Source organism: Leptinotarsa decemlineata, unplaced genomic scaffold (genome assembly GCF_025532065.1).
Source record: "Leptinotarsa decemlineata unplaced genomic scaffold, Ldec_3_MD MMD2_tig00002159_RagTag_RagTag, whole genome shotgun sequence".
Taxonomy (NCBI): domain Eukaryota; kingdom Metazoa; phylum Arthropoda; class Insecta; order Coleoptera; family Chrysomelidae; genus Leptinotarsa; species Leptinotarsa decemlineata.
Genome location: NW_027412574.1, coordinates 4,701,262 through 4,725,960, shown reverse-complemented (window position 1 = coordinate 4,725,960; position 24,699 = coordinate 4,701,262). Strand labels below are relative to the sequence as shown.

The window sequence follows — 24,699 nt, the reverse complement described above, 5'->3', positions numbered from 1 at the left end:
ATTTGTAGTCATAATCTGTCTTTTGATGTAAATCAATTTTATATTATCATTATTGATACTGATAATATAAAATTGATCATAGGTTTGATAATGAAGATGGATAAACTCTTCGAAACGTCACCAGATAAGTAAACAAATAGAATAGGTTTCCACAAGTGACAAAATTTAAACATCTGAATTCCGTGTTGAACCGCGCTCAAAGTGTTGCATTGTTCGACGCACGTTTCGGCTTCGACTTAAGAATTCTAAAAATTGTCGATCTATTGACACCGGTAATACTCGCGCATTTTTGCATTACATACTCTTTACTTTTTATTTCGGGCGGATATTGTATTCTTGAAGAATGATTAACTTTCATAACAATTATTTTTCTATTTATATTTAATGCTGAGAGTTTCGGACGCTGCACGGTTCCCGAACAACTAGCTGCCATGTGGTATAGCTTTTTATTCAACGCGCTACCGAAGTGAACTGAAGAATATCAGGATTAACCCCCCTAACATGGCATTCAAACTCCCAACAGGAAATACTGTAATATTTTCTTCCTGTGGTAAATTAAAGACAGAAATTTTGAAGAGTATCTACATGTTTTATTCAATATGCCATAGAGAACGGCCACAGAATAAGTGAGGAATGCTTGAAATTGTTGAGATTGGTACACGACATGTTTCGTAATAATAGTCTCTATACACCAATGACTTGGCCACCTGCACGTCGTCTTAATTTCAAACAGGTTGGAGTCTGGCTCCCTTACCCTTTGGACTGATGTTTGCCAATCATAACTGATTGTGAATGTTGATGGTATGATCGCAGACAGCAGTACCGCCCTTCACGGTGTACCCCTACCTGACTGGGGTGGGTTGGATGAAAAAAAATTGTTCATTTTTCAACGGAGGACATAGGGGCCTCATTCGACATAGTGTCGGGGCCTTCTATATCGGGAGGGGTCATCTACAGTATAATCCATAGCTTCCCTGACCAATATGACTTGGACAATAACGAAAAAAAAAGTATTTATACTATTTTGTCAATTATTTTAAAAATTTACAGAAGGATGAATTCTACACTTCTGATTAAATTTGACCTAAAAATTTCAGTTTATGCAGAGAAGAGAATGTTAAATTTCATCACAAACAAAATATGATTTTCATCTGAGTACCTAGTAACTTGTGATGAGTAGTAACCACAAACTACTTAGAGTAAGTGATTTGTGGTAGTAACTGTTGGGACTTTGTTTTTCCGAGGTTGAATTGTTACTCTTTCACCCTTCTGCTGTCACATGTTTATCCGTCAGATTTTCCTGAAAAGGCTCGTGATTTTTCGCCTCCTGTGAAATATATATATATATATATATATATATATATATATATATATATATATATATATATATATACATATAAATTTGAGGTTTGAGGTCGAAAACTGGAGATATTTCCAACATCTGCTCCAGTTGGGTGTTGACAAATTCCTGCAATCGGAGGTTTTGCGGTGGGTACCGCTGTTTGATAGGGTCGGTGCTGACAGGCCAATAGTGTGTCGGGCTAGCATGGTCTCACTCATTGAATACATTCAAAGGACCCAAGCTCCGTTTCTCCTCCCGGACTAAGCGAAAGAGAGGGCTTTCCATCCAGGATACCGTCCGGCCCAAACGCCACCGGTTTTCTATTAGGTCCTCTATATACGAATTCGCCGTCCCGGATTCTATTAGAGCCTACATGACCCTTTTGGCAGACACAGTGGCTGCGCTGTCGGCATCCCCCCCACATAGGCGTGTCTCTTGATTATATCTGTCAGTATATTATTCTTGATAACTTAAACGGATTTCTGCAGCAGTATTGTTATCAACAATCCTGTAGGTGCATCTGATCTAATTCAGCATCATTCATATTTAATTGGGAAGTGTTTAGCTACTAAAACAGTTTCCCAGTGAATGTGATTTCTACTAAAAAAACCTCAGAATTCAATGCTGATTTTTCATCCCACAAAAAAAATCTTGTAAAAAAGTGTTGCTTAGTAGAATTGCAGTCACTTCGACTGTCAAAGTTATTGCTGTCAACTCTTATTTATCCATGTATATGGCCACATTCTATTTAACAAACAATGGATATTCACCTATTAAATGTATGCTCAGATTATAAAATACTCTGATAAAATTGATGTTTTTCCAACAAAGTAAACTCTCAAAACCCCCATATTTATCATTTAAATCTTTTGTTAATAACTGACAATGTTTCTCTTTTTGTGATATTTGCTGTTGATATGTCAATGGAACTTAGGTTTTTCCATTAATAAATCAATGAACATTCATTTGAAAGGCAAGTTATTATAAAGTAAAGTAACTAAAACATGTTTCTTTCTATTTCTATTGTATAATGTAAGAATCTTCATCAGCCCTAAACATTTTATAGATGACTTCAATAGATAAAAATAGAGTTGGTCAGTTTATCTTGAAAAAATTATCCTTGTAAAACTTCAATTCTTCCACACTTTCTCTAATATCCATTAGGGCCCTGTGAGAGTATTCCTTTTTAGGAACAAGACTGTAGAGTTTAGGATTCCATCGCCTGCACATCTCCTTCACAGCAGAAACATCGATTATTCTATAATGCAAATAGTCATGAACTCTTGGCATATACTTCATTAAAAACATCCTGTCCATATAAACGCTGTTTCCAGCCAGAGGTGAAATTTTTTCATTTACATGTTGAGTGAGAAATTGCAGCACTAACTTTTCAGCTTGCTCCAGAGTTGTAGTAGACTTCAGACATGACTCTGTGAGTCCAGTCTAAAAAGGAAAGAAAAAAGTTGAAACTTTTGAACAAATTAAATGAATTTGTATTAACTTATACTTTTCCATGTTGTTTTAAACACCACTCATTCATATTATTCAGTACATCTTCTGGTTGATGTATAACGATTTCAGGACCCTCAGCAATAATATTGAGATGAGAATCAGTTATGAGGCTTGCTACCTCCATAATTTTGTCTCGATCTAAATCTAAACCAGTCATCTGAAAGTATTTCAATCAAAATAGGTGAGTGAAATCATAATGCATTATGGCAATAATAATGTTATGACTCAAAAATGCCCAATACAAAAATATACCAAGTTTTAAAAGTATATAAAATAGGAAGGTAACTCAGTTGCTTGATGGCATGTGTTGTACTAATTGCCAGTTATGTCAGGAAATTTCAATTATACTGTTAGATAAAATGAGTGTTGTGAAGTCATTCATTCTTATATTTGATATACAAATTTCAAATATAACAGTATTACTACTGAAATATTTTCTAATGAAAAATGCCAGATGATTCATTTGAAGATCCAAAATAATTCACTTGGAAGTATTCTTTGACTGTCATTAATTTTTAATGCAAAATAAACTAGAGCAGTGTTCTTCAACACTCATTCAAATTTTTATTTTTAATGAATATACTTTGATCTGCACTGACCTATTCTAATCACGATTTTTTATCTAGTGGGGTTGAGTTTCAATCAACTATTTTTCCAAATTTATCTCTCTGTACATTTTCAATATCTTTCAATGAATGTCCTACTATGTATATAAATCAAAGTGGCATCAGGAAATAATTGAATTTGAATTAAAGTTTTATGTATGTAATTTTTATATGAAATAAATAATCATGATCGTGGAACACATCGTTGTGAAAACGCACGTTAAGTTATATATGCTAAGAATCGCACGATAAAAGGTAAGACCTCGGTAATCCTCAGCTTGCAAGTTTCGACCTCTGAGAGTTTTCGTTAGTAGGGGGAGGGGGGCGTTGCTCGTTCAAATTTCTTCGCCCTCCCCCTAGGAAAGACATAGGAGGGAGCCGACAGCTGGTTGACGAAAAAACAAAAAACACGGAAAGCCACAGTTTTTTTTCAAGTAAATAATATTTATGAAAACCTCATTCCTGCCTGAGAAAATCTAGTCTAGTTTGTTGTTCCTGTGTACCTAAAGTTGAAAATAAATAAGGATTTTAATTGAGTTATTAAATTTGCGATGATTTGACATATCATTTTAAATATTAAAAATTAATCAAAGCAATAACGACCTTTTTATCCAATGCTTGAATAAGAAAATGAAATGAAATAATTTCAAAAAGCTTAAATTTGCTGCAGATGTTCAACAAATGTTTTATTTTGAGCTATGCACAAAATAAATCTATCTACTATTTCTTCTTGAAATTCAATTACAGTTCATCTTGTAGTAGAACGAAAAACGTCTGTATTTCTAATCTGATGTCGACTGGTGTCGGTTTCTTTAAATAGACTCCTCCTTCAACATATCCTAAAAACGAAAACATCCTGGATTTGTGGCACCGCAGACTTGGCTATCTGAATGAAGAAGCCATGAAAAAACTCAAAAAGGGATGTGCAACTGGTACAAGTTATGATAAGAAATTAAGCAATTCATGTTCAGCATGTACAAAAGGAAAACAGCATGCTGCCCCCTTCAGTTCCACTAGAAAACGTGCTGATCGAATTGTAGCTTTTGTTCATTCAGATTCATGTAAAATTTGTAACATATTTCGAAATAAAATAGAAAAGAAACACTCATTTCACACAAAGTTCTTAATAGAGCTTGGAAGAAAGTTGCAACTGATATATTGGAATTTGGAGGTGTGAATTATTTAGTAGTAATAGATTACTTCTTTGACTGGTTGGAAATCAAGGAATTAAATGGTAAAACTGAGTTGTGTGTAATAACCCAATTGAAAGAAATATTTGCTAGAAACGGTGTACCAGAAGAGCTGGTATCAGATAATATGTTGTTCAATAGTTATCAGTTTCATTTATTTGCCAAAGGAAACAATATAAAATTAACAAGTTCCTTAATATACCCACAATCAAATGGGTTAGCAGAAAGAGCCGTCCAAATTGCACGAAACATGTTGAGGAAGGCTAACGAACTATGTACAGAAATTTATGTAATGGAATACCGAGATATACCCCTCAAACAATTTCAAATATCTCCAGCACAAATTATGCTCAATAAAACACTCAGAACAAAACTGCCCATATTATATCATCTCTGGTAGTGCAAAAATGTCACTGAAAATTCATGATCCAACTGCTTATGACTTATTAATAGTTGCGACATAGAAATATTGCACATATCAACCCTAAATTTCAATGTACACTAACATTTCAATGGACACTTAGGTAAAAAGTCAAGTAATAGATGACTATTTTTTTCATGGACCAGGCACCAGGCAGTTATTGATAATATGAATTCAACCTGCAAGTGGCTACTAGGTATTTAGAATATGAAAGTTTATATTATTAGCAAGTGAATATGACTAGTGAATACAAAGAATAAATTAAGATAATGACTATTATTTACTTTATTAAATACTTTAAATTACCTCCATATCTATCCATACTATCCTATTTACTTCAGTACCCTTTGAAGCAGCCAATGTATTCAAATTTAATGAATTTGCCATAGCTGGTGATTTCACAGATTCAGCCATAAAAGATGTCAGCTTATCAACATAGTTATATTTCTTGAAAGAAGTTCTAGCGTTGTTAACTGTACGAAGTAACGGAGCAATAAAGATTTTAACCATGCTTTTCGAAAATTCATATTTCATTATTTTACAACCATTACCAATGGTGTACACTGGTGCCAAAAAAACTAAAAACGTAGTTGCCTTGCCTCTTCTTCTTTGAATTATTGGCAAACAATATCAGAACTCAGTCTCGTCTAAGATTCCTAGAAACCCTGGTGTTGGTAACGCTTAGATTTTGTTTTGAACTTTTTGAAGGAACCACCTGTTGCTTTTAACAACACTTACGAGAGTTTTCCCAAGATGGCGCTATTCTGAATTGTTCGAGTCCCCGCTGAGTCAGTCAAATTAATTATTATCTGTCATTGTCAAAAAGAATTTTCAACTTTTGGTATTTTGAAATTGATATTTTTTGTCATCCCAATCTTTACATTGTTCGCATTTTTTATTATAGTTTTCGTTCGTTAGTTCTCAGTTATTTTAGTTTGGTTACATTTTTCAGTAGTAATAAGGAATAGTTTTATATAGTGTATAAGGATACTTTTTGTAAAATGGGACAATTCTGTATTTTGTGTGGACAGTGTAAAAATTCGAGTAATCATCTGTATTCAGTGCCAAAGGTAAATGAAACATTTTATAATTACTGTCAATCCACCATGGATAAACTAAGTTTGTATCAGCCTACACCAAAAACCAACTTCATATTTTGAATAATCCTTCACCCTTTCAAATCCACCTTCTGCTACTAGAGTATCATTACTTTCTTAATCATAATATCAAATTGAAAATAAACATTCACCACTTATGCTTTTTTTTAAATTTTTTAAATACAACTTAATACCTAGTTGCAAGAAAAGTCTACTCATAGAATCATAGATACCTACAGATGAATATTACAGTATGCAGAGAGATTTATTGCATTTCTACAGAATTATTATGAGAAGTAAGTAAGTTTACAGTTACATGAAATTCAACATCCATTTAAAATATCATGATATTAATATCAGCGTAAAATTTAAAACTAATAAAAAATTAAATCTATATCAACAATTAATAAATCATAGATTAAGTTCGAAAATCACTGACTGAGTAGGGCTCCATGTCAAACAAATAGTTCCCCAAGCCTAACAGAATGTATATTTTTGAAATCTTGTGGAAAATTATTGTAGAACTCAAGGGTGTTGTTGTACTGTGGACTTGTATAAAAAAAATTTATTGGGTGGTTAAAAGACTACTCATGTATGATGAGAAACCTAATGCTCTCTTAAATATATACTCGTAGTAGTTGTTAGCATATAGAATTCCAAGCAACCAAACAGTATCCTCTTTTAACTTTACTTGTTCTCAATTGGTGATTTGAATGGTTTTATTTGTGCATTGTACCTGATCAAAATCTGTAATTTATAGGATGAAAACAAGAGGAAACTGGATGGATGCTGTTAGGAAATATCTGCCTGATGGTGCTTTTATTTGCTCAAAGCATTTTCCCATCCATTTCATTGGTGAGAAAAAACTATTGAAGGGTGCCAAACCATCATGCATGTGAGTATTCAGTTTCTACAGCACTACCTATAAATCCTATCAAAGATTTGTATATTTTTTCAAGGTGCACTTATAGAGAAGTACTTAATTGTACGAATTTCAAGAAAACGTGCACCATTTCCAGAACGTTTACTAATAATTTCTGTAGTTGGAAAGTATCCGTTGAATAAGGTATCAAAAGCAAATTTGATCACATACAAATCAAGAGAGAACACTTGGTGTTATCGAAATGATAAATATCAAATTATTCATATATGAAATGATAAATAACCTCTTCTAGTTTCACCTATCTACAAAAAAAGGTTCTTTTCAACCGGCTGTTCTCTAACGGTAACCCTGAGAAGTTCGCAGTTGGAAACAAACACTCTATGCCATTCATTTCTCTTGAAGATAAAAGATTGTTGTTGTTTTCAGTTCAACTCAAGCATATCAATGTCCTTTTACAAATTTCATATAAGGCTCATAACGGACTTTAAAGAAAGTTATTGATAACGTAATATGAGAAGAGATATTTATGTAACCATTATTTAATTGAATCGTGTTGAAAAAGGGATATGTCACAAATTGTCCAAATGTGTGGAGTTTAGTTATAACATTTCATATTATTTTTCATTTCAATGATCGCAACTGCTGTTTTGTTCAATATTTTACACCATATTTTCCCTTGATACCTTTCATAAAAATACATCATTATTCAATACGGGCTAATATGTGCTAATATCATTCTATAAATAAAAGGTGATAGTGGAAGAAAGGGGTAAAGTTGAAGAACATTTTCTATAAATGCCTGATTCACAGAAAATTAACTTCATTAACTTTACCCTCTATTTCCTGATATTTCATATTTGTCAATATCTGTGTAAGCTTACTGCTTACACATGGAAATAATAAATACGTTGTCATTATTATAAACAGCCTCTTCTGAGAACATAATGAAAAAAAGGTGTATCTTTTAGAATCTTCTTGTGAGACGGTTATAATTAAATGCCAGTAGGAATTTAAAAAAAAATTAATGAAAAAGTTGTTATCGAACAAAGGGTTATATTTAGCTTAGAATCGCACGTTGAAAGGTAAGATTTCGTTCGCACAAGTTTCGACTTCTGAGGGCTGCTGTTCGTAGGAGAACGACAGCTGGTTTACAGAAAAACCAATTTTAACAAATACCATTTTAGTTTTTTGTCCATGTTTATTTACAGGGATCTCAATTTATTCAGTTCTGTTTACAATAAATTATATAACAAAGAAAGCTTGTGCTGTAACCACTTATACTACTACTACTATAATTATTATAGACACATTTATGTGTGTTTAATGAAGGACAAAATTAAAGTAATGAAAAACATTTGCATGAGCAAAGAGTGAGATTCTTAAAAATATTTTCATCATCACAGAAGAAATTGATTTTATCAGAGTAGTTATTTTCAAGTCTCAACATTTTAGATGTTGGAGATGGAGAATGATACCCGTAGTTAGTTAAGTGATATGGTGTAATAAATAGCTTTATTTGTCTAATGGACCTCCGTGAAACGTTGGAAGTTATAAGTGAGAGAATTTCTGGACAATCAATAAAACCAGATATAATTTTGAATAGATAAAATAATGATTTAGTGTAACTTCGATTCTGAAATCAGCATGAAATATTTCTAAAATCGAACTGAATGTATAAACCCATCCTGTCTAATTTCGTAATAGTTAGTTTCCTGGCTTTGCCCTGATCATTTTCAGTAAAAATATTTGACTGCAACTGAGACAATCATATTCAGTTGCGTTGATGAAGTAATCTTAGAGAATAAAGTTGATACTGAAATTAGTTTCAATGAATATCTTATGAGGAGTACTTCGTCAACGCAGCTGACTGTTGTAGTTGCACTTGAAACGTTTGGAGTTTACCAAAGAAGACAACAGCAAAACCCGAAAACCAACCAAAACATTGAAGTCAGTCATGAAATCATACTACATGAGCTATTGAAAATTGTTGATGAAGGATGCTGAAATTTTCCCAGATTCAAAGATTGATTTTAATTTTTTTATAACTGGTTTTATTTTTCAGTTTGCAGTTGGATTATCCAGTGGAAAAAACTCCGTTTGAAACATGAACAACTGAAATACTTGAATTCCTATATTTAGTTCTGTGATCAGTTTTTTCAAAGAATATTTGATAAAGCTTCTGCCAAATATCTGATAAGGATTGTGTGATTATTTATATAGTTTTATTAATTTAATTAAATAACATTTATTGATCTAAAGGTAAAACATGTTTTAGACAAGTAAATTGATGGATATATAGCCGTTACTATGTGGTAGAAGATCATCATGAAAAATTTAGATTTTAGACAAGTTCTATTGTGAAATTGACGTGATAGTCATTTTTATAATAAAAATAGGTATTTTGATATTTTTTATTTCTCAGTGAAACCGCTCCTGAACTTCCACTAAACTTTTTCCTAGTCCATCCTGTAGTATTCTACCTGATTCACACTCTGTCACAAAACATCCATTGGCAAATTCTAGCAGTATTCAACTAGAGAATATTCCTAACCCTATTTTGGTTTCAAATACTTGATGACATCCAGATTGAACCATGATCATTTGGAGATGATAATGTTCACATATCCATAACAATTCCAATCAACTTTGTTGATATCATTTTCAGCATTTTTGGGATGATGAGAGCTGCAGGTGGATGCAATACTCATCCCGAGTCAATTCAAGTTGGACAAATATTCCGCTTAATGTCCCTCTATTCTCTGATAAAACCGCCCAGGGAAAGTAATGTTAGTGGAGGAGAAATGATGAAATCCCTTCTTCATATTGGAGATCTGAAAGAAAAACAGCAAAAATTTATATTCTATATTGAAATAGAAGAAACTATCTCCGAAATTGAAGAGGACTTCTCAGGTATTCATGAAGCTTTTGCTTATTTCTGTGAATATGTTGCAAAAAAAATTAAAGGCAACACCAAATGTGGAGAATGTGTGGATTCGATATTGGAGAAGGGAAATGAAATATTCAATTCCCTCATAAGAAACAAGAGCAGAGGATTTTCAACATAACCATCACAAAAAATTAATAGCTTTCTTCACGATGTTGAAGCCACAATAATATCAGATGTTTTTGAGAGGGAACTTAAAAGAAATTGCTTTCCAGTAATTTTAATCAAATTGTCAAATTTTTCTCCCAAAAATATTGTAGGTTGTGAACACCACAAGGAAGAATTGTCAAGAGAGGCACTGAGGGCATATTTGATCTCTAGATTGAATATCTGCTGTGCTAAAAAGCATGATGAAAGAGCCCTCGAAAATAAAAATAAAAAAAAAATACAATTTTCTGTGAGTCAAATTTCGAAAAATCTGAAAATATCTGTTGAGATGTGATACTCTCATCAGCTGTATGTTTTTTTAAAATTTGATTGAATATTTTCAAAAAACTACCATCATAATTGATGATCACATTGTTTGAAAAAAAGAACTCTTTTACACACTCAATGTAAAAGGTTGTAGTAAGCAATTAAAGTATATCAGAAGACATTTTGTATTTGTATTCTAAAAGACGCTAAACTACTTTCATGCAGTCTGCAGAAATTCAACCTGGTGTTCTCTGAACATTACGGTATTTTACTTTTCGTGGGAACCTGAATATAAAAGAAATCCCATCACAAGGAAACTGGAAGTTAATTTACCACTGGTAAGGATATTAAATACAATTTCACCTCAGACTGATAAAAAACTAACTTAACTTTTGAACGGTTTGACGTAGAAACATGAAAAAAACGTTTGGGGGCTATTACCGATACTATTTTTTGAAAAAAAAAACACTGTGATTGCTCGATAGATGGCTGGGGGAGGCACTTCAACTTTTTTCAAAATTTTAATTGGCATGGGGGTCAAGTGTCAAATTGGTTTATCAGTGATGACCTGCACATGCAATCATAGCAAAAAATATGACTCAATGAAATCAAATTAAAATAATAATAATGGAAGATATTTGAATTAAACTTTATTCAATTCATGCTGAAACTGTAAATTTCAATAATTATAAATACAGAAATCTTATAAACTTTAATATACTTTTACAAACAATAAATAGTTCACATTATTTCTGAACCAAAGAAGTTATTCAATACATCTGATGATCAACGGAAGGTAATTGACCATCCTACATCAATAAATTTTGCCTTGTAATTTCTCTCAAGTTATTTGCAGAACCCAAAGGCTTGCATGACGAGTTCAAGGTGGGACTGTAGTGCTATTTTTCTTGAGTGATTTTCTGTACTTAACGAAATGTGTATGTATACGAAAATCAATGTCCTGATTCATGAGTAGAACTGCTAGGTGTGATACACATACATCCATAGTCACTATGAGTAGATGTATTTTGGTTGAATATCTATTAGAAAACAGCTGTGTTTCTACTCATTACATTGTTCTTCGTATATAAACCGCTTATTCCAAATTTTATGCATCAATGAGGAAACTTTTTTATTATTAATTAAAAAAAAACGGTTACAAGTTGGTGCTTATCAAAATGATCTCTTAACAGGTAATCGAAAAGTTCGACAAAGAATTCACTGGGAATATTTCTTTGTAATCTAGTGAATTAATCAGTTTTTCCATTCCAATACCATACTAAAAACATGTATTCAAGTATATAATCTTTATACTTACCACCTGTTTTGCGGAATTCGTTCCGATAAACAAATAATGTCAACTACATAATATCTGCCAACATTTCTTGAGTTGAAATATCAAGAAATTACACGAAATTTCTTCAAAACTTTGCTTGGGTTGAAACTTCAACTAATAATTTATCAGAACTTGGACACTTATCTTTCAATTTAATACTGACAATTCGTCAATAACACTTAAAACACAAAAAATTCATTAACTCACTTTTTAAGTTATCCTAAAAGCACAGTAGGTATGAAAAATGAATGTGGAATTAAATATAAATACAAATACACCCTGTGTGGTCTTATGATTACAGTTTACTGTAATGACTGCTTGCGCCATCTGAAACGGCGTAAACGGCGTTGATCTCTGCTAATCAAGTTAGCCATAAATCCCTCATTTTACCCCAAACTTTTGCAGGTATGAGTAGATGCACCAGGGTTTTTAGACATCTTAAACCAGTCTCACGGCATACATGCGCAGTTGGCCAGTCCATAACACTAGCTTCAAACCATCCGAAATTTCTTGTTAGAACAAACCCATGTTATCCATTTAAATTCGGAAAATATATGGAGAAAAAAATTTGCTGGAAACTAAGAAATGTTCCTTAAGAGAAAGATCATAATCAGAACATTTGATAAAAAGGTGTCTTTTTCCTTCTTCAATTGCTCTTTCACGATTGCAAATGTGTTTTGTTTTAATTAGGTTTCTGTCACAATAGAATGAACAATACTAAAGACGTTTTCAAGTAGCTAGATTCGATTCATTTTTACCTGTCCATATTCCTATTTATTTTGACAAAACAATAAAACCAATTTCTCAAGGTGAGGTGTGAGGTTAGAAGTTGAAACTGCCGTTCTGCTGACTGACTGACAGATGACAGAACCACAGTTCACAGGCACAATACAGAACACAGGATTAAATAATGCAGAGTTATGATGATAGCTCGCAATTTTGACACAAGTACGGTATTTGCTGATCTGGAACTTGAAACACGTAATTGCATTGTTGCCACACATATTGTTGTTATTTTTTACTGTACTCGATGGGAGTCAACGTGAAAATGTAAAAAATTGGGATTATAGTAAATAGTACCGAATAGTCTACATATTGATCCGGGTAGTATCTTCGTATCAAAATCATGGAATAGTACCGAATGCGGTACAATAGTACCTTAACGGCAGCACTGCCCCTGAGCAATTCGCACCGTCCGCCACGGTAAAGTTACTTCAAAATACTTTCACTACAGAATAAAATATTTCTTAAAGTAACAAATATAATATTTTGTAGAAATTTCAATTCGAAGTGTCACTTCGAAAATTCTATTTTTCCTAGATGTTTCCATGGCCACCTTACGACAATAATCCCTTCGAATAGCACAGAACTAAAACCTAATATTGTATGAGTTCTGCGCCCACCCGGGCGCATTTGTCCAGGCTCCTCCTATCAAATTGACCCTCAGTCTTTTGTTACTCTGAGATTTGAACGAAGCTTCGTTGGGGGGGGGGGGGGGCAGCGGTCTTGCTCGAAGCAATGCTGCCACCCCTTTCTTGTCTCACTTTATTTATTTATTTTATTTATTCCATAAATTGCGTAAACTACAAATATGAGTACAAAATTCTACATAGTACATATTGTTAAGGCCTTGAGCTTAAGTAAGCTATGTAGGCCATAAAAAAGATACATATATAAATCAATTAGAAGAAATTAAATATGAGAATCTATAAATCTATATAACAGCATCAATCTCATGGGATCGTTAATACTATTAATACTAATGCTATGTCTGGAAATAACCACTAAATATCAAGTTCTTCAATTTCTTTTTAAAAGAGAACACTCTAAGAGTCTTTAGATAATCGGGAATTGGGTTGTAGAATTTGACGCCTTGATGTGTAATTCTCTGCTGACCAGCGGAAGTCTTCACAGCAGTTGTTCGTAATTGTTGCCTATTTCTGGTACTGTAGTTATGGACTTGTAGATTCGATGTGAAGGGAATGTTTGAATGGATACTATTCAGCTGGGTGCTATGTATGTAAGTACAGGTTTGAATTATGTACAGTGAGTGTACGTCCATGATTCGTCTGGTTAGATATAATTGTGCTGTTGGATATCGGTACGGAAGATTATATACTCTCTTAACAGCTTTGTTTTGCAATACTTTCAGTTGATCTATTCGATTTTGTGTCGCACAACTCCAGATGAGTGTTAGGTATGAGATATGGCTATGCACAAGGGAGTAATATATTGATTTTCTCTGGCTTATAGTGGTGAATTTTGTGATTCTTTCCAAGACACCAATAGCAGGGGCTATTTTTTACAAATTTGCTGTATATGTTTGTCCCACTTCAGCTTGTCATCAATATAAAGGCCAAGACACTTGATACAAGTTGTTCTGGTCAGGTGACTTGTTCCAATTTCAATTGTTATATCATCCCATGGATTGCTACTTGTTATTATCATATAGTTTGACTTGTTGGCATTAAGAGTTAATTTGATTTGTGATAAATTGACCATTTTTCGATGTGGGAGAGATCTTCCTCTATTTGATGTTTTATTTGAAGTTTGTCTGTGCCAGAATAAACAATTGCGGTGTCATCTGCATACAGTTGAAGTTGGCCACTCAAGGCGAGACATGACAGTGAGTTTATGTAAATCAAGAAAAGTGATGGCCCCAGGATGGACCCCTGAGGAACTCTACAAGTTATATCAGTTGTTTGGCTAACTGCATTATTAAGCACCACATTTTGAGTACGTCCCACCAGATAGTCGCTGAACCATATCAGAGGAATACCATGCACACCAGCTATTTGTAGTACGTCCAACAGAAGTCTATGATCCACTATGTCGAATGCCTTCCTTATGTCTAGGGATAGAAACACACAATTTAAACCTTTGTCCAATTTATCTATCATGTTTGTAATTAGATCAGTTGTTGCAGTTTGGGTACTGCTATTTCTTCTAAAACCATATTGACCATGATACCAGAAATGTGTGTGATTAAGGAAGGTGACAAAAGTCTGTTGTTCATGCACGTTTCTAATATTTTTTAAATAACTGATAGCAGGGATATAGGTCTATAGTTGTTACTAGCTGAGGGATCATCTCCTTTGCAGATAGGGATGACTCTTGCTCTTTTTAATGCTTGAGGTACAGAGCCAGTTGTGAAAGTAAAATTCACTAGAAGGCTTACAATATTGGTGATTTCATCTGCAAAGTCCCTGAGTATTTCTACAGATATACGGTCAACTCCTACAGCTTTACCAGATTTTATTTTTGTAATAATCCGTATTATTTCTTCCGGGGTTGTTGGTTCTAAAGCAAACACAGCCCCTGTCGTAGCTATTCTTGGAGGCTTAAAATCTGTTTTTGGAATTGTCCTTGCTAAAGTTGGGCCAATGTTGGTAAAGAAGTTGTTTAATTCATTGGCAATATCCCGAGGTTTTTCTAATGTAGTATTAGTATTCGTGATTATTTTTGTTATTTTCACAGTTTTCTTTGTGGTTTGTTGTGTTCAATGGTGTTCAATACTTCCCAGGTTTTTTTTGGATTGTTTTTTACCTGTTCAAGCCTGTCTTGATAATATTGTTTCTTCCGGTAACTAATAGCCGCAGACAGTATTTTCTGTGCATTCTGATACATACTTTTTAGGTGTGCACTATTAGGGAACAGTCGATGTCTTTGATAATGGTAGTCTCTATCTTCTTTAAGTTTATGGATGTGACTGTTGTACCAAGAGGCGCTGTTCTTTCGGAATCCATTCTTCAGTTTTCTTATTATAATATTGTTTTGGTTGGCTCTAATCACTGCATCACACAGAATATCCGGATCTTTTCAGTTGTGCCTGGCAATGCTTTACAGTTCATTTCTGAATTCCATTTTGTTGAAATCTTTGATCATACAATAATCATTGAAGTTTACTTGTGGCGGTTTGATTTTCATTATTTTTAATATCTGAAATCTGTGGTCGCTAATAGCATTTTCAACTATAGCTAAGGAGTATTTATTGGCATCAAATTCAAAAGCCCACTCAGAAAACTGAGTCGGCAAATACAGAGGAAACAGAAGTCCCGCCACCTGACTCAATGGAAATAGGCGACGAAGAACTAGTAACAGACACCCCGAAAAATGACCGGACAGAAACACACAAAAAAGCTAATCAGCCTCCACCTATAACCATCCGCGCAAAAGAAAAGTGGAAATCTTTCAACACGATTGCTGCTGCGCAAAGCATCTCCATATTGCGGGCATCACAGGTTTCACTGTACTGAGTCACTCTTGTTGGTATTGTGCTGTTCAATTTCTTCAGACCATTCGCTTCAAGCATTGTATCTAAGTTTTCCTTTTGAACATTATTTGTTAAGAAGTCAATATTCAGATCTCCCATTATACAGCATTTTTTGTTTCCATTATTTATGATTTCCAGTTTTTCTTCCAGAGAATTGATAAAAATTTCAAGTTTATAATCTGTTGGTCGGTATATCCCACACAGAAATAAGTTTACTTTCTCTATATGAATGAATAACATTGAGTAATTATCTACATGTCTAGCTATTTCTCTGTAGGTATAGTTATCCCTAATCAGGATTCCAACTCCTCCTCCCCGTTTGTCTCTGCTAACAAATACAGCCTGATATACTGGTATATTATAAAATTTTTCATCAGTTGATTTTAGCCAGGATTCACTTATAATCACAGCATCAGGATGAACAGAATTGTTGATCAGTATTTCTAGCTCTTCCATTTTATTTTTTATTGAGCGTGCGTTCAGATACAAAACAGTAAAGTGTTTATTGTCCCCATTTATAAAAACTTGCCCTTGATTTAAGTATTTCTGCCATTTTAATTAAGTTTAGATATATCATCCTCACTATTTATGCAAATTACTGGTGCATTCTCATTCTTTCTGATTAGAACTTTTCCATCTTTGGTCCATAAAAACTTCTTCTCTCTCTTATACTTGTATGCCATATCGAACAATTTTCTGTTACGAGTTGTCAACTGTTCATTAATGAATATTTTGGTTTTTGCTTCGGTATTATTCTTGTTCGTTTTTAACATTGCAGAATCGAGGCTGCGTTTCTTTCTATTGGCTAGAACTTTACGTTTTATTTCACAATTTGAAAACTCTGCAAGAAGTATGTTTCCTTTTGTTGTTTTCTATATGTAACACTCTGTTATATCTTCGTTTTTTAGTTTTTATAATAAAAAACAATGTGTTTTTTTACTGTCGCCTCCTGCTCAGGAGACCTTTTGATTTTTTTACATATATATATATATATATATATATATATTCATTGGGTCGCCTCCTCTTCGGGAGACCTTCTGATTTTTGAATTCACATACATAGACCCTTTACGTGGTTATCCGAACCACTCGGCCTCGATGTCAGCGTGAATAAAGGGTCCCTCAAACTTCACTTTTTAAAAACTCTCACACATTTCAGTACCTATTTATTATAATGGACTGGCACAACACAACACAAAACGGAGCCCCACGTGGTAGTGGACGGACGTTATCAGCACGTCCGTCCACTACCACGGCCACCACGAGACCACAGCATGGGCACAGTATACTATACACAGTAATCCCACTTCGGGTGATTTTTGGTTTGAATTTTCTACACGCAGACCCAGGACTGAGACTCGGCCCAGGAGTTGCAGTCTCAGGTCTGCGCAAACGACGAGTTCAAGACAGGCACGCAACCCTTCCATAGTTGTCGAATTTCATGGGTTTCACCCAACCTACTGAAAAGTTTGTTTGTTGATTTCTACACAATTACGTTTTTACTTCTGCAAGTCCTAAATAGTATTACATAATTGAAAAAGAATAGGCTCTACAAATTCTTAAATCTTGTGTGATGAATTCGATTAGAAATATTTTTAATAATTGGCCCTTAATATAATCGAATCGGCAAACTCGTCCGCCATCTTGAATTCTCAAATCAATATGCTATAGTTGGCCCCAAAAATCACTACAGAGAAATTTAGCATGGATTCGTACCATGGTTTATGAATAACAAAACTCATTCTTCATCTTGTCTTTTTTCTTGTTGAAATGAAAATATATTTTTTCATCTCCGAATATGAACATCTGCCGATCCCACGAATTTTTAAAATCTACTTGAAACATAGTTCATCATTGTCCAAATGATCTGGGTTACTTGAATATTACACAAATGCAAAATTATCATTTGTACAATTTTCTCAGGTGCCCAACGTGGTTTTCATCGACTGTTTTTTTTGAGCAGTTTATATGAATAGTTGTTATGTTGAGCAGTGTTAAGACGCTTTGGTTGAGATTTTAGTAGGGAGAAATGTCATTAGTGTCAAATATGTCAGCATTGTGAAAAATGAAACTCCTGGACACCAATATCAAAGGGACCGACGCTAAGTGGGACTACTCTGTACATAAGTATACTGTGGCATAGGTAACAATCAGCATGGAACTTGGCCATGCCGCCTTTGATGTGGAAAAGTGTCTAGACGCCATTTTGGGAAGTGACGATAAGAGGGCAGAGGACTCGCGAAATGGTTTTGGATAGGTTCGCACTCAAACTTTTTTATATCCAAAATGCTCATATAATTTTGATATATCTTACGGAATAGACCCAAATTCAATTGATATAATAATTCTTGTGCAGACATTCTATCTGGTTACATGATTTTTTCAAAAAATGTCAAAACAGCCGAATTATTTCTAAAATCACCAGTAGGAATACAATGGTTCAATCAACTGGCATATGAATATGTATGTATTTTTTTTATATATACATAGGTAAGTTCTATCCAAAAATCAACTTACTTTTGTTACTCCAATCTTTTTATTCTTTTTTAGTAATACCTTCACAGAACGTTTTTTACCCTTCTGACATGTCAATATCATGGTGATTATTATATAAGGAAAATACTAGAAATACAAATTGTTCATTTTAAAACATTTATTTGTGTCATCAAAATTATTATTTTATTCTTCCTTCTTTTTTTGGCAATATTTTTCTGAGATTTGAAATTCCTATTTATATATTTTAATGTATAAAATAATCTTACTCTACTATATAACTTCAAAAAGTGAGATATTGGCAAATTTTCACATGGATGGTTATAATTGAATTGTTCAAACAATGATACAAATCCTGCAATGACATTTGTTCCTACAATAAGATTCCCAAAATTGCTTTGGAAGTTTACTTCCAAGGAGGGAATAAAATAAACAAATTCATTTTTGGACATCCTTAAGTTACCGAATGTGTCAAGAGTTCCATTTTGAAATGCTCTGAAATAACAGTACAGAGATTCGTTATTTAGTTCACAATTTGTTTTGGAATAGCTCACACAAATGTCACAACCATGAATTTTCAGTAATTTATTTATCAAGTATCCGCAAATATATTTCATAACATTTTGCTGGAGCACATCACTGGTTCTATAATCAGTGTCCAGTATTGCAAGCTTACCAGACATAATAGATTTTGTGTGGAAAACAGCATACTCGTGATCTGAGAAAGTAGAGCTGGTAGATCCTTTTAATGTGGGAAATATCGTAGGCACAGCATTCGGATGAAGTCTGTTTCTGAGGTCATTACAAAAAAGTATTTAGTTTCAAAAAGTCCTCCACAAATATGATATCCCTATGTAGTCTTTCAGGTTTATCAGTTGAATCGTCTCGTCCACATGCCATTGCCCAAATTCGAACCCTAAAATTAATTAATTTTTCTAATAAAATCCCATATTGTTGATTGGCAAATATATTATTGGTGCACGTTAGAAATGAAATTTCTTTATTCAATGAAATAGGGGTCTATAAATTTGTAAATGGCTATGAAAAATATATTTCTCTCACAGCACCTCCTGTGAAAAGCATTATTTGAGAAATTATATCCTAAAGGAATTAAGACAATGAAGAAATTCTGTTGTGAAAGCATTAAGTATTTCTACAATAGCAATGTTGCTGTTTACAAAAATAATAGGTAGGCTCTATGAAAACAGATATATCAACTTAGTGGAGAATGTTCTTACCTCTCTTGGTTCTTCGGAAACATGAAAAACTTATTTTGGATTTTGAACTGTTACTTTTACAACACAAACGTATCCACCACCTATTAGTTTTTCCATTATGTTAAAAGTTAAAATTCACGATACGCACATAACACAGGTAACATATACGTCCTAAAAAGAGCAAAGCCAAAAGCAGAATGAGAAAGTCTGTCACTTCCCAAAATGGCGGACTCTTCAACGCGACGGATATGCGCGAACTTCTCCAAGTTGACTAATTTTCGTTGTGTTAATTTCGAAGTGTAGCATCTATCTTTCGAGATGGAACAAGTTATAGAAACGATTTTCAATTTTACGAAAGTTCGTAAAAAGCCAAAAGAAGCAAGTCTGGCTATAATATCAACTATTATAGAATACTATGAAATAAGTAGTACCGAGCAAAGATAATGGACTTGAATTTGAGAAACAAAAAATCTCTAATTCATCGTCTTATCGACTCCGACTCTGACATCATCGATCTGGACAGCGACGATAATATGTCGGGCGAAGAAAGTCAAGCGGCAAAGGTTCCAAAAAAGAGGAAAAAAGAGCCAGAAACGGCTCAACAAATCAAACAGTTAAAACCCGGTTTTTCCCAGACTAAATGGACCAATAAGCCAAAAACCAATAACACCACACCCGCCTTATCACAAAAGCCGGGCGTGACACTGGAAAATCAAATTCAAAAGCCCACTCAGAAAACTGAGTCGGCAAATACAGAGGAAACAGAAGTCCCGCCACCTGACTCAATGGAAGTAGGCGACGAAGAACTAGTAACAGACACCCCGAAAAATGACCGGGCAGGAACACACAAAAAAGCTAATAAGCCTCCACCTATAACCATCCGCGCAAAAGAAAAGTGGAAAGCTTTCAACACGATTGCTGCTGTGCAAAACATCTCCATATTGCGGGCAGTGAACACAACAGATGGAATTAAAGTCCATCTTAAAAATACAGATGATTATAGGAGAATTACTCGGATCCTCTATCAAGAGAAAATACCCTACCACACCTATACAATGAAAATCGAAAAACCCCTCAGAGTAGTTTTTCGCGGAGTCCCGAAGCCCATAGAGTGTGACGACATCAAGACCGAACTCCAGGGCAAAAGATTTGAGATCCTTTCCGTAGCCCGCCTGAATAAAGCTAACAAGGTACCGATACCGTTCGTGCTTGTTTTGGTCCCAAGGAGCCAAAACAAAATATATGAGATCATCGAAATTCAAAACGCGCGTGTAAGCGCCGAAACACAGAAGCCGAGAAACCAAACAGGGCAATGTTACAGATGCCAAAAGTTCGATCACACGCAACGCAACTGTAAAGCAGTTCCAGCCTGCGTCAGATGTGCCGAACGGCACGTGACCAAGGAATGCAAAAGACCTAAAAACAGACAGACCACAAACCCAAGGCCTGTCGGAAGAAACACAATCAGGAACGACGTCTCGTACGCGAAGGCCGTCTCATCGTCAGAGAACGCCTGCAGCTCTCCCGAAGGTCTCCCAACGGCCTTAGGACAGCTGCAGGCGCTTCTAGTGAAGTTTCCGGTACTACAATCCATGCTTGCCGGAAAATAAAACGACAAATAGTGCCTAAACGGCCGCAAAGCCAAAGAAGTACGCTGCGACTTCCATACACAGGGCCAAAAGCCGACAGAGGACCATGCAATCCCCTGCCGCCCCGCCACAGGAACCCAAGAGAAACTCAAACCGCCGAAAGGATAAGGGGCCAAAGGCCCATAAATCTGACTGAAATAAGATAACGAGCGAACTTCTCCCGCCAAGCGAAGTGACATTGCTGATTGTTACATATGCTGTGACGAGACTAAGATGTCTAAAAACCCTGGTGCATCTACTCATACCTGCAAAAGTTTGGGGTAAAATGAGGGATTTATGGCTAACTTGATTAGCAGAGATCAACGCCGTTTACGCCGTTTCAGATGGCGCAAGCAGTCATTACAGTAAACTGTAATCATAAGACCACACAGGGTGTATTTGTATTTATATTTAATTCCACATTCATTTTTCATACCTACTGTGCTTTTAGGATAACTTAAAAAGTGAGTTAATGAATTTTTTGTGTTTTAAGTGTTATTGACGAATTGTCAGTATTAAATTGAAAGATAAGTGTCCAAGTTCTGATGAATTATTAGTTGAAGTTTCAACCCAAGCAAAGTTTTGAAGAAATTTCGTGTAATTTCTTGATATTTCAACTCAAGAAATGTTGGCAGATATTATGTAGTTGACATTATTTGTTTATCGGAACGAATTCCGCAAAACAGGTGGTAAGTATAAAGATTATATACTTGAATACATGTTTTTAGTATGGTATTGGAATGGAAAAACTGATTAATTCACTAGATTACAAAGAAATATTCCCAGTGAATTCTTTGTCGAACTTTTCGATTACCTGTTAAGAGATCATTTTGATAAGCACCAACTTGTAACCGTTTTTTTTTTAATTAATAATAAAAAAGTTTCCTCATTGATGCATAAAATTTGGAATAAGCGGTTTATATACGAAGAACAATGTAATGAGTAGAAACACAGCTGTTTTCTAATAGATATTCAACCAAAATACATCTACTCATAGTGACTATGGATGTATGTGTATCACACCTAGCAGTTCTACTCATGAATCAGGACATTGATTTTCGTATACATACACATTTCGTTAAGTACAGAAAATCACTCAAGAAAAATAGCACTACAGTCCCACCTTGAACTCGTCATGCAAGCCTTTGGGTTCTGCAAATAACTTGAGAGAAATTACAAGGCAAAATTTATTGATGTAGGATGGTCAATTACCTTCCGTTGATCATCAGATGTATTGAATAACTTCTTTGGTTCAGAAATAATGTGAACTATTTATTGTTTGTAAAAGTATATTAAAGTTTATAAGATTTCTGTATTTATAATTATTGAAATTTACAGTTTCAGCATGAATTGAATAAAGTTTAATTCAAATATCTTCCATTATTATTATTTTAATTTGATTTCATTGAGTCATATTTTTTGCTATGATTGCATGTGCAGGTCATCACTGATAAACCAATTTGACACTTGACCCCCATGCCAATTAAAATTTTGAAAAAAGTTGAAGTGCCTCCCCCAGCCATCTATCGAGCAATCACAGTGTTTTTTTTTTCAAAAAATAGTATCGGTAATAGCCCCCAAACGTTTTTTTCATGTTTCTACGTCAAACCGTTCAAAAGTTAAGTTAGTTTTTTATCAGTCTGAGGTGAAATTGTATTTAATATCCTTACCAGTGGTAAATTAACTTCCAGTTTCCTTGTGATGGGATTTCTTTTATATTCAGGTTCCCACGAAAAGTAAAATACCGTAATGTTCAGAGAACACCAGGTTGAATTTCTGCAGACTGCATGAAAGTAGTTTAGCGTCTTTTAGAATACAAATACAAAATGTCTTCTGATATACTTTAATTGCTTACTACAACCTTTTACATTGAGTGTGTAAAAGAGTTCTTTTTTTCAAACAATGTGATCATCAATTATGATGGTAGTTTTTTGAAAATATTCAATCAAATTTTAAAAAAACATACAGCTGATGAGAGTATCACATCTCAACAGATATTTTCAGATTTTTCGAAATTTGACTCACAGAAAATTGTATTTTTTTTTTATTTTTATTTTCGAGGGCTCTTTCATCATGCTTTTTAGCACAGCAGATATTCAATCTAGAGATCAAATATGCCCTCAGTGCCTCTCTTGACAATTCTTCCTTGTGGTGTTCACAACCTACAATATTTTTGGGAGAAAAATTTGACAATTTGATTAAAATTACTGGAAAGCAATTTCTTTTAAGTTCCCTCTCAAAAACATCTGATATTATTGTGGCTTCAACATCGTGAAGAAAGCTATTAATTTTTTGTGATGGTTATGTTGAAAATCCTCTGCTCTTGTTTCTTATGAGGGAATTGAATATTTCATTTCCCTTCTCCAATATCGAATCCACACATTCTCCACATTTGGTGTTGCCTTTAATTTTTTTTGCAACATATTCACAGAAATAAGCAAAAGCTTCATGAATACCTGAGAAGTCCTCTTCAATTTCGGAGATAGTTTCTTCTATTTCAATATAGAATATAAATTTTTGCTGTTTTTCTTTCAGATCTCCAATATGAAGAAGGGATTTCATCATTTCTCCTCCACTAACATTACTTTCCCTGGGCGGTTTTATCAGAGAATAGAGGGACATTAAGCGGAATATTTGTCCAACTTGAATTGACTCGGGATGAGTATTGCATCCACCTGCAGCTCTCATCATCCCAAAAATGCTGAAAATGATATCAACAAAGTTGATTGGAATTGTTATGGATATGTGAACATTATCATCTCCAAATGATCATGGTTCAATCTGGATGTCATCAAGTATTTGAAACCAAAATAGGGTTAGGAATATTCTCTAGTTGAATACTGCTAGAATTTGCCAATGGATGTTTTGTGACAGAGTGTGAATCAGGTAGAATACTACAGGATGGACTAGGAAAAAGTTTAGTGGAAGTTCAGGAGCGGTTTCACTGAGAAATAAAAAATATCAAAATACCTATTTTTATTATAAAAATGACTATCACGTCAATTTCACAATAGAACTTGTCTAAAATCTAAATTTTTCATGATGATCTTCTACCACATAGTAACGGCTATATATCCATCAATTTACTTGTCTAAAACATGTTTTACCTTTAGATCAATAAATGTTATTTAATTAAATTAATAAAACTATATAAATAATCACACAATCCTTATCAGATATTTGGCAGAAGCTTTATCAAATATTCTTTGAAAAAACTGATCACAGAACTAAATATAGGAATTCAAGTATTTCAGTTGTTCATGTTTCAAACGGAGTTTTTTCCACTGGATAATCCAACTGCAAACTGAAAAATAAAACCAGTTATAAAAAAATTAAAATCAATCT

At 34.0% G+C, this 24,699-nt stretch overlaps 3 protein-coding genes and 1 long non-coding RNA gene across 4 annotated transcripts; 1 reads left to right on the top strand and 3 right to left on the bottom strand.

Annotated features, from left to right (window-relative positions):
• Positions 1–2,340: 2,340 nt before the first annotated feature.
• On the bottom strand, positions 2,341–5,673 carry LOC111504523 (oligoribonuclease). Its single transcript, XM_023159090.2, has 3 exons — positions 5,377–5,673; positions 2,850–3,011; positions 2,341–2,785 (listed from the first exon to the last, which is right to left on the bottom strand). The coding sequence occupies exons 1-3, from the start codon at positions 5,602–5,604 to the stop codon at positions 2,438–2,440; spliced, it is 738 nt and encodes a 245-aa protein (XP_023014858.2). The 5' UTR covers positions 5,605–5,673; the 3' UTR covers positions 2,341–2,437.
• Positions 5,674–8,228: 2,555 nt separating this feature from the next.
• On the bottom strand, positions 8,229–12,918 carry LOC141483000 (uncharacterized). Its single transcript, XR_012465847.1, has 2 exons — positions 11,727–12,918; positions 8,229–9,881 (listed from the first exon to the last, which is right to left on the bottom strand). It is a non-coding gene; the product is annotated as an uncharacterized lncRNA (long non-coding RNA).
• On the top strand, positions 9,726–10,587 carry LOC141482999 (uncharacterized). The gene is made up of 2 exons (XM_074177089.1): positions 9,726–9,960; positions 10,255–10,587. Exons 1-2 carry the CDS (start codon positions 9,726–9,728, stop codon positions 10,434–10,436), a joined length of 417 nt encoding a protein of 138 aa, XP_074033190.1. The 3' UTR covers positions 10,437–10,587.
• A 10,265-nt stretch (positions 12,919–23,183) lies between the features above and the next one.
• Positions 23,184–24,179, bottom strand: LOC141482997 (uncharacterized). Its single transcript, XM_074177088.1, has 2 exons — positions 23,811–24,179; positions 23,184–23,516 (listed from the first exon to the last, which is right to left on the bottom strand). Exons 1-2 carry the CDS (start codon positions 24,043–24,045, stop codon positions 23,335–23,337), a joined length of 417 nt encoding a protein of 138 aa, XP_074033189.1. The 5' UTR covers positions 24,046–24,179; the 3' UTR covers positions 23,184–23,334.
• Between the last annotated feature and the right edge of the window lie 520 nt (positions 24,180–24,699).

Bases quoted from the DNA above. Each gene is read 5' to 3' on its own strand.
- LOC111504523 (XM_023159090.2), bottom strand. From the start codon at position 5,604: ATGAAATATGAATTTTCGAAAAGCATGGTTAAAATCTTTATTGCTCCG. The intron at 3,012-5,376 runs GTAATTTAAAGT...AAATACTTTCAG, and splicing joins TAGTATGGATAGATATGGAG to ATGACTGGTTTAGATTTAGA. The intron at 2,786-2,849 runs GTATAAGTTAAT...TTTCCTTTTTAG, and splicing joins GTTTAAAACAACATGGAAAA to ACTGGACTCACAGAGTCATG.
- LOC141482999 (XM_074177089.1), top strand. From the start codon at position 9,726: ATGATGAGAGCTGCAGGTGGATGCAATACTCATCCCGAGTCAATTCAA. The intron at 9,961-10,254 runs GTATTCATGAAG...AAAATATTGTAG, and splicing joins AATTGAAGAGGACTTCTCAG to GTTGTGAACACCACAAGGAA.
- LOC141482997 (XM_074177088.1), bottom strand. From the start codon at position 24,045: ATGATGAGAGCTGCAGGTGGATGCAATACTCATCCCGAGTCAATTCAA. The intron at 23,517-23,810 runs GTATTCATGAAG...AAAATATTGTAG, and splicing joins AATTGAAGAGGACTTCTCAG to GTTGTGAACACCACAAGGAA.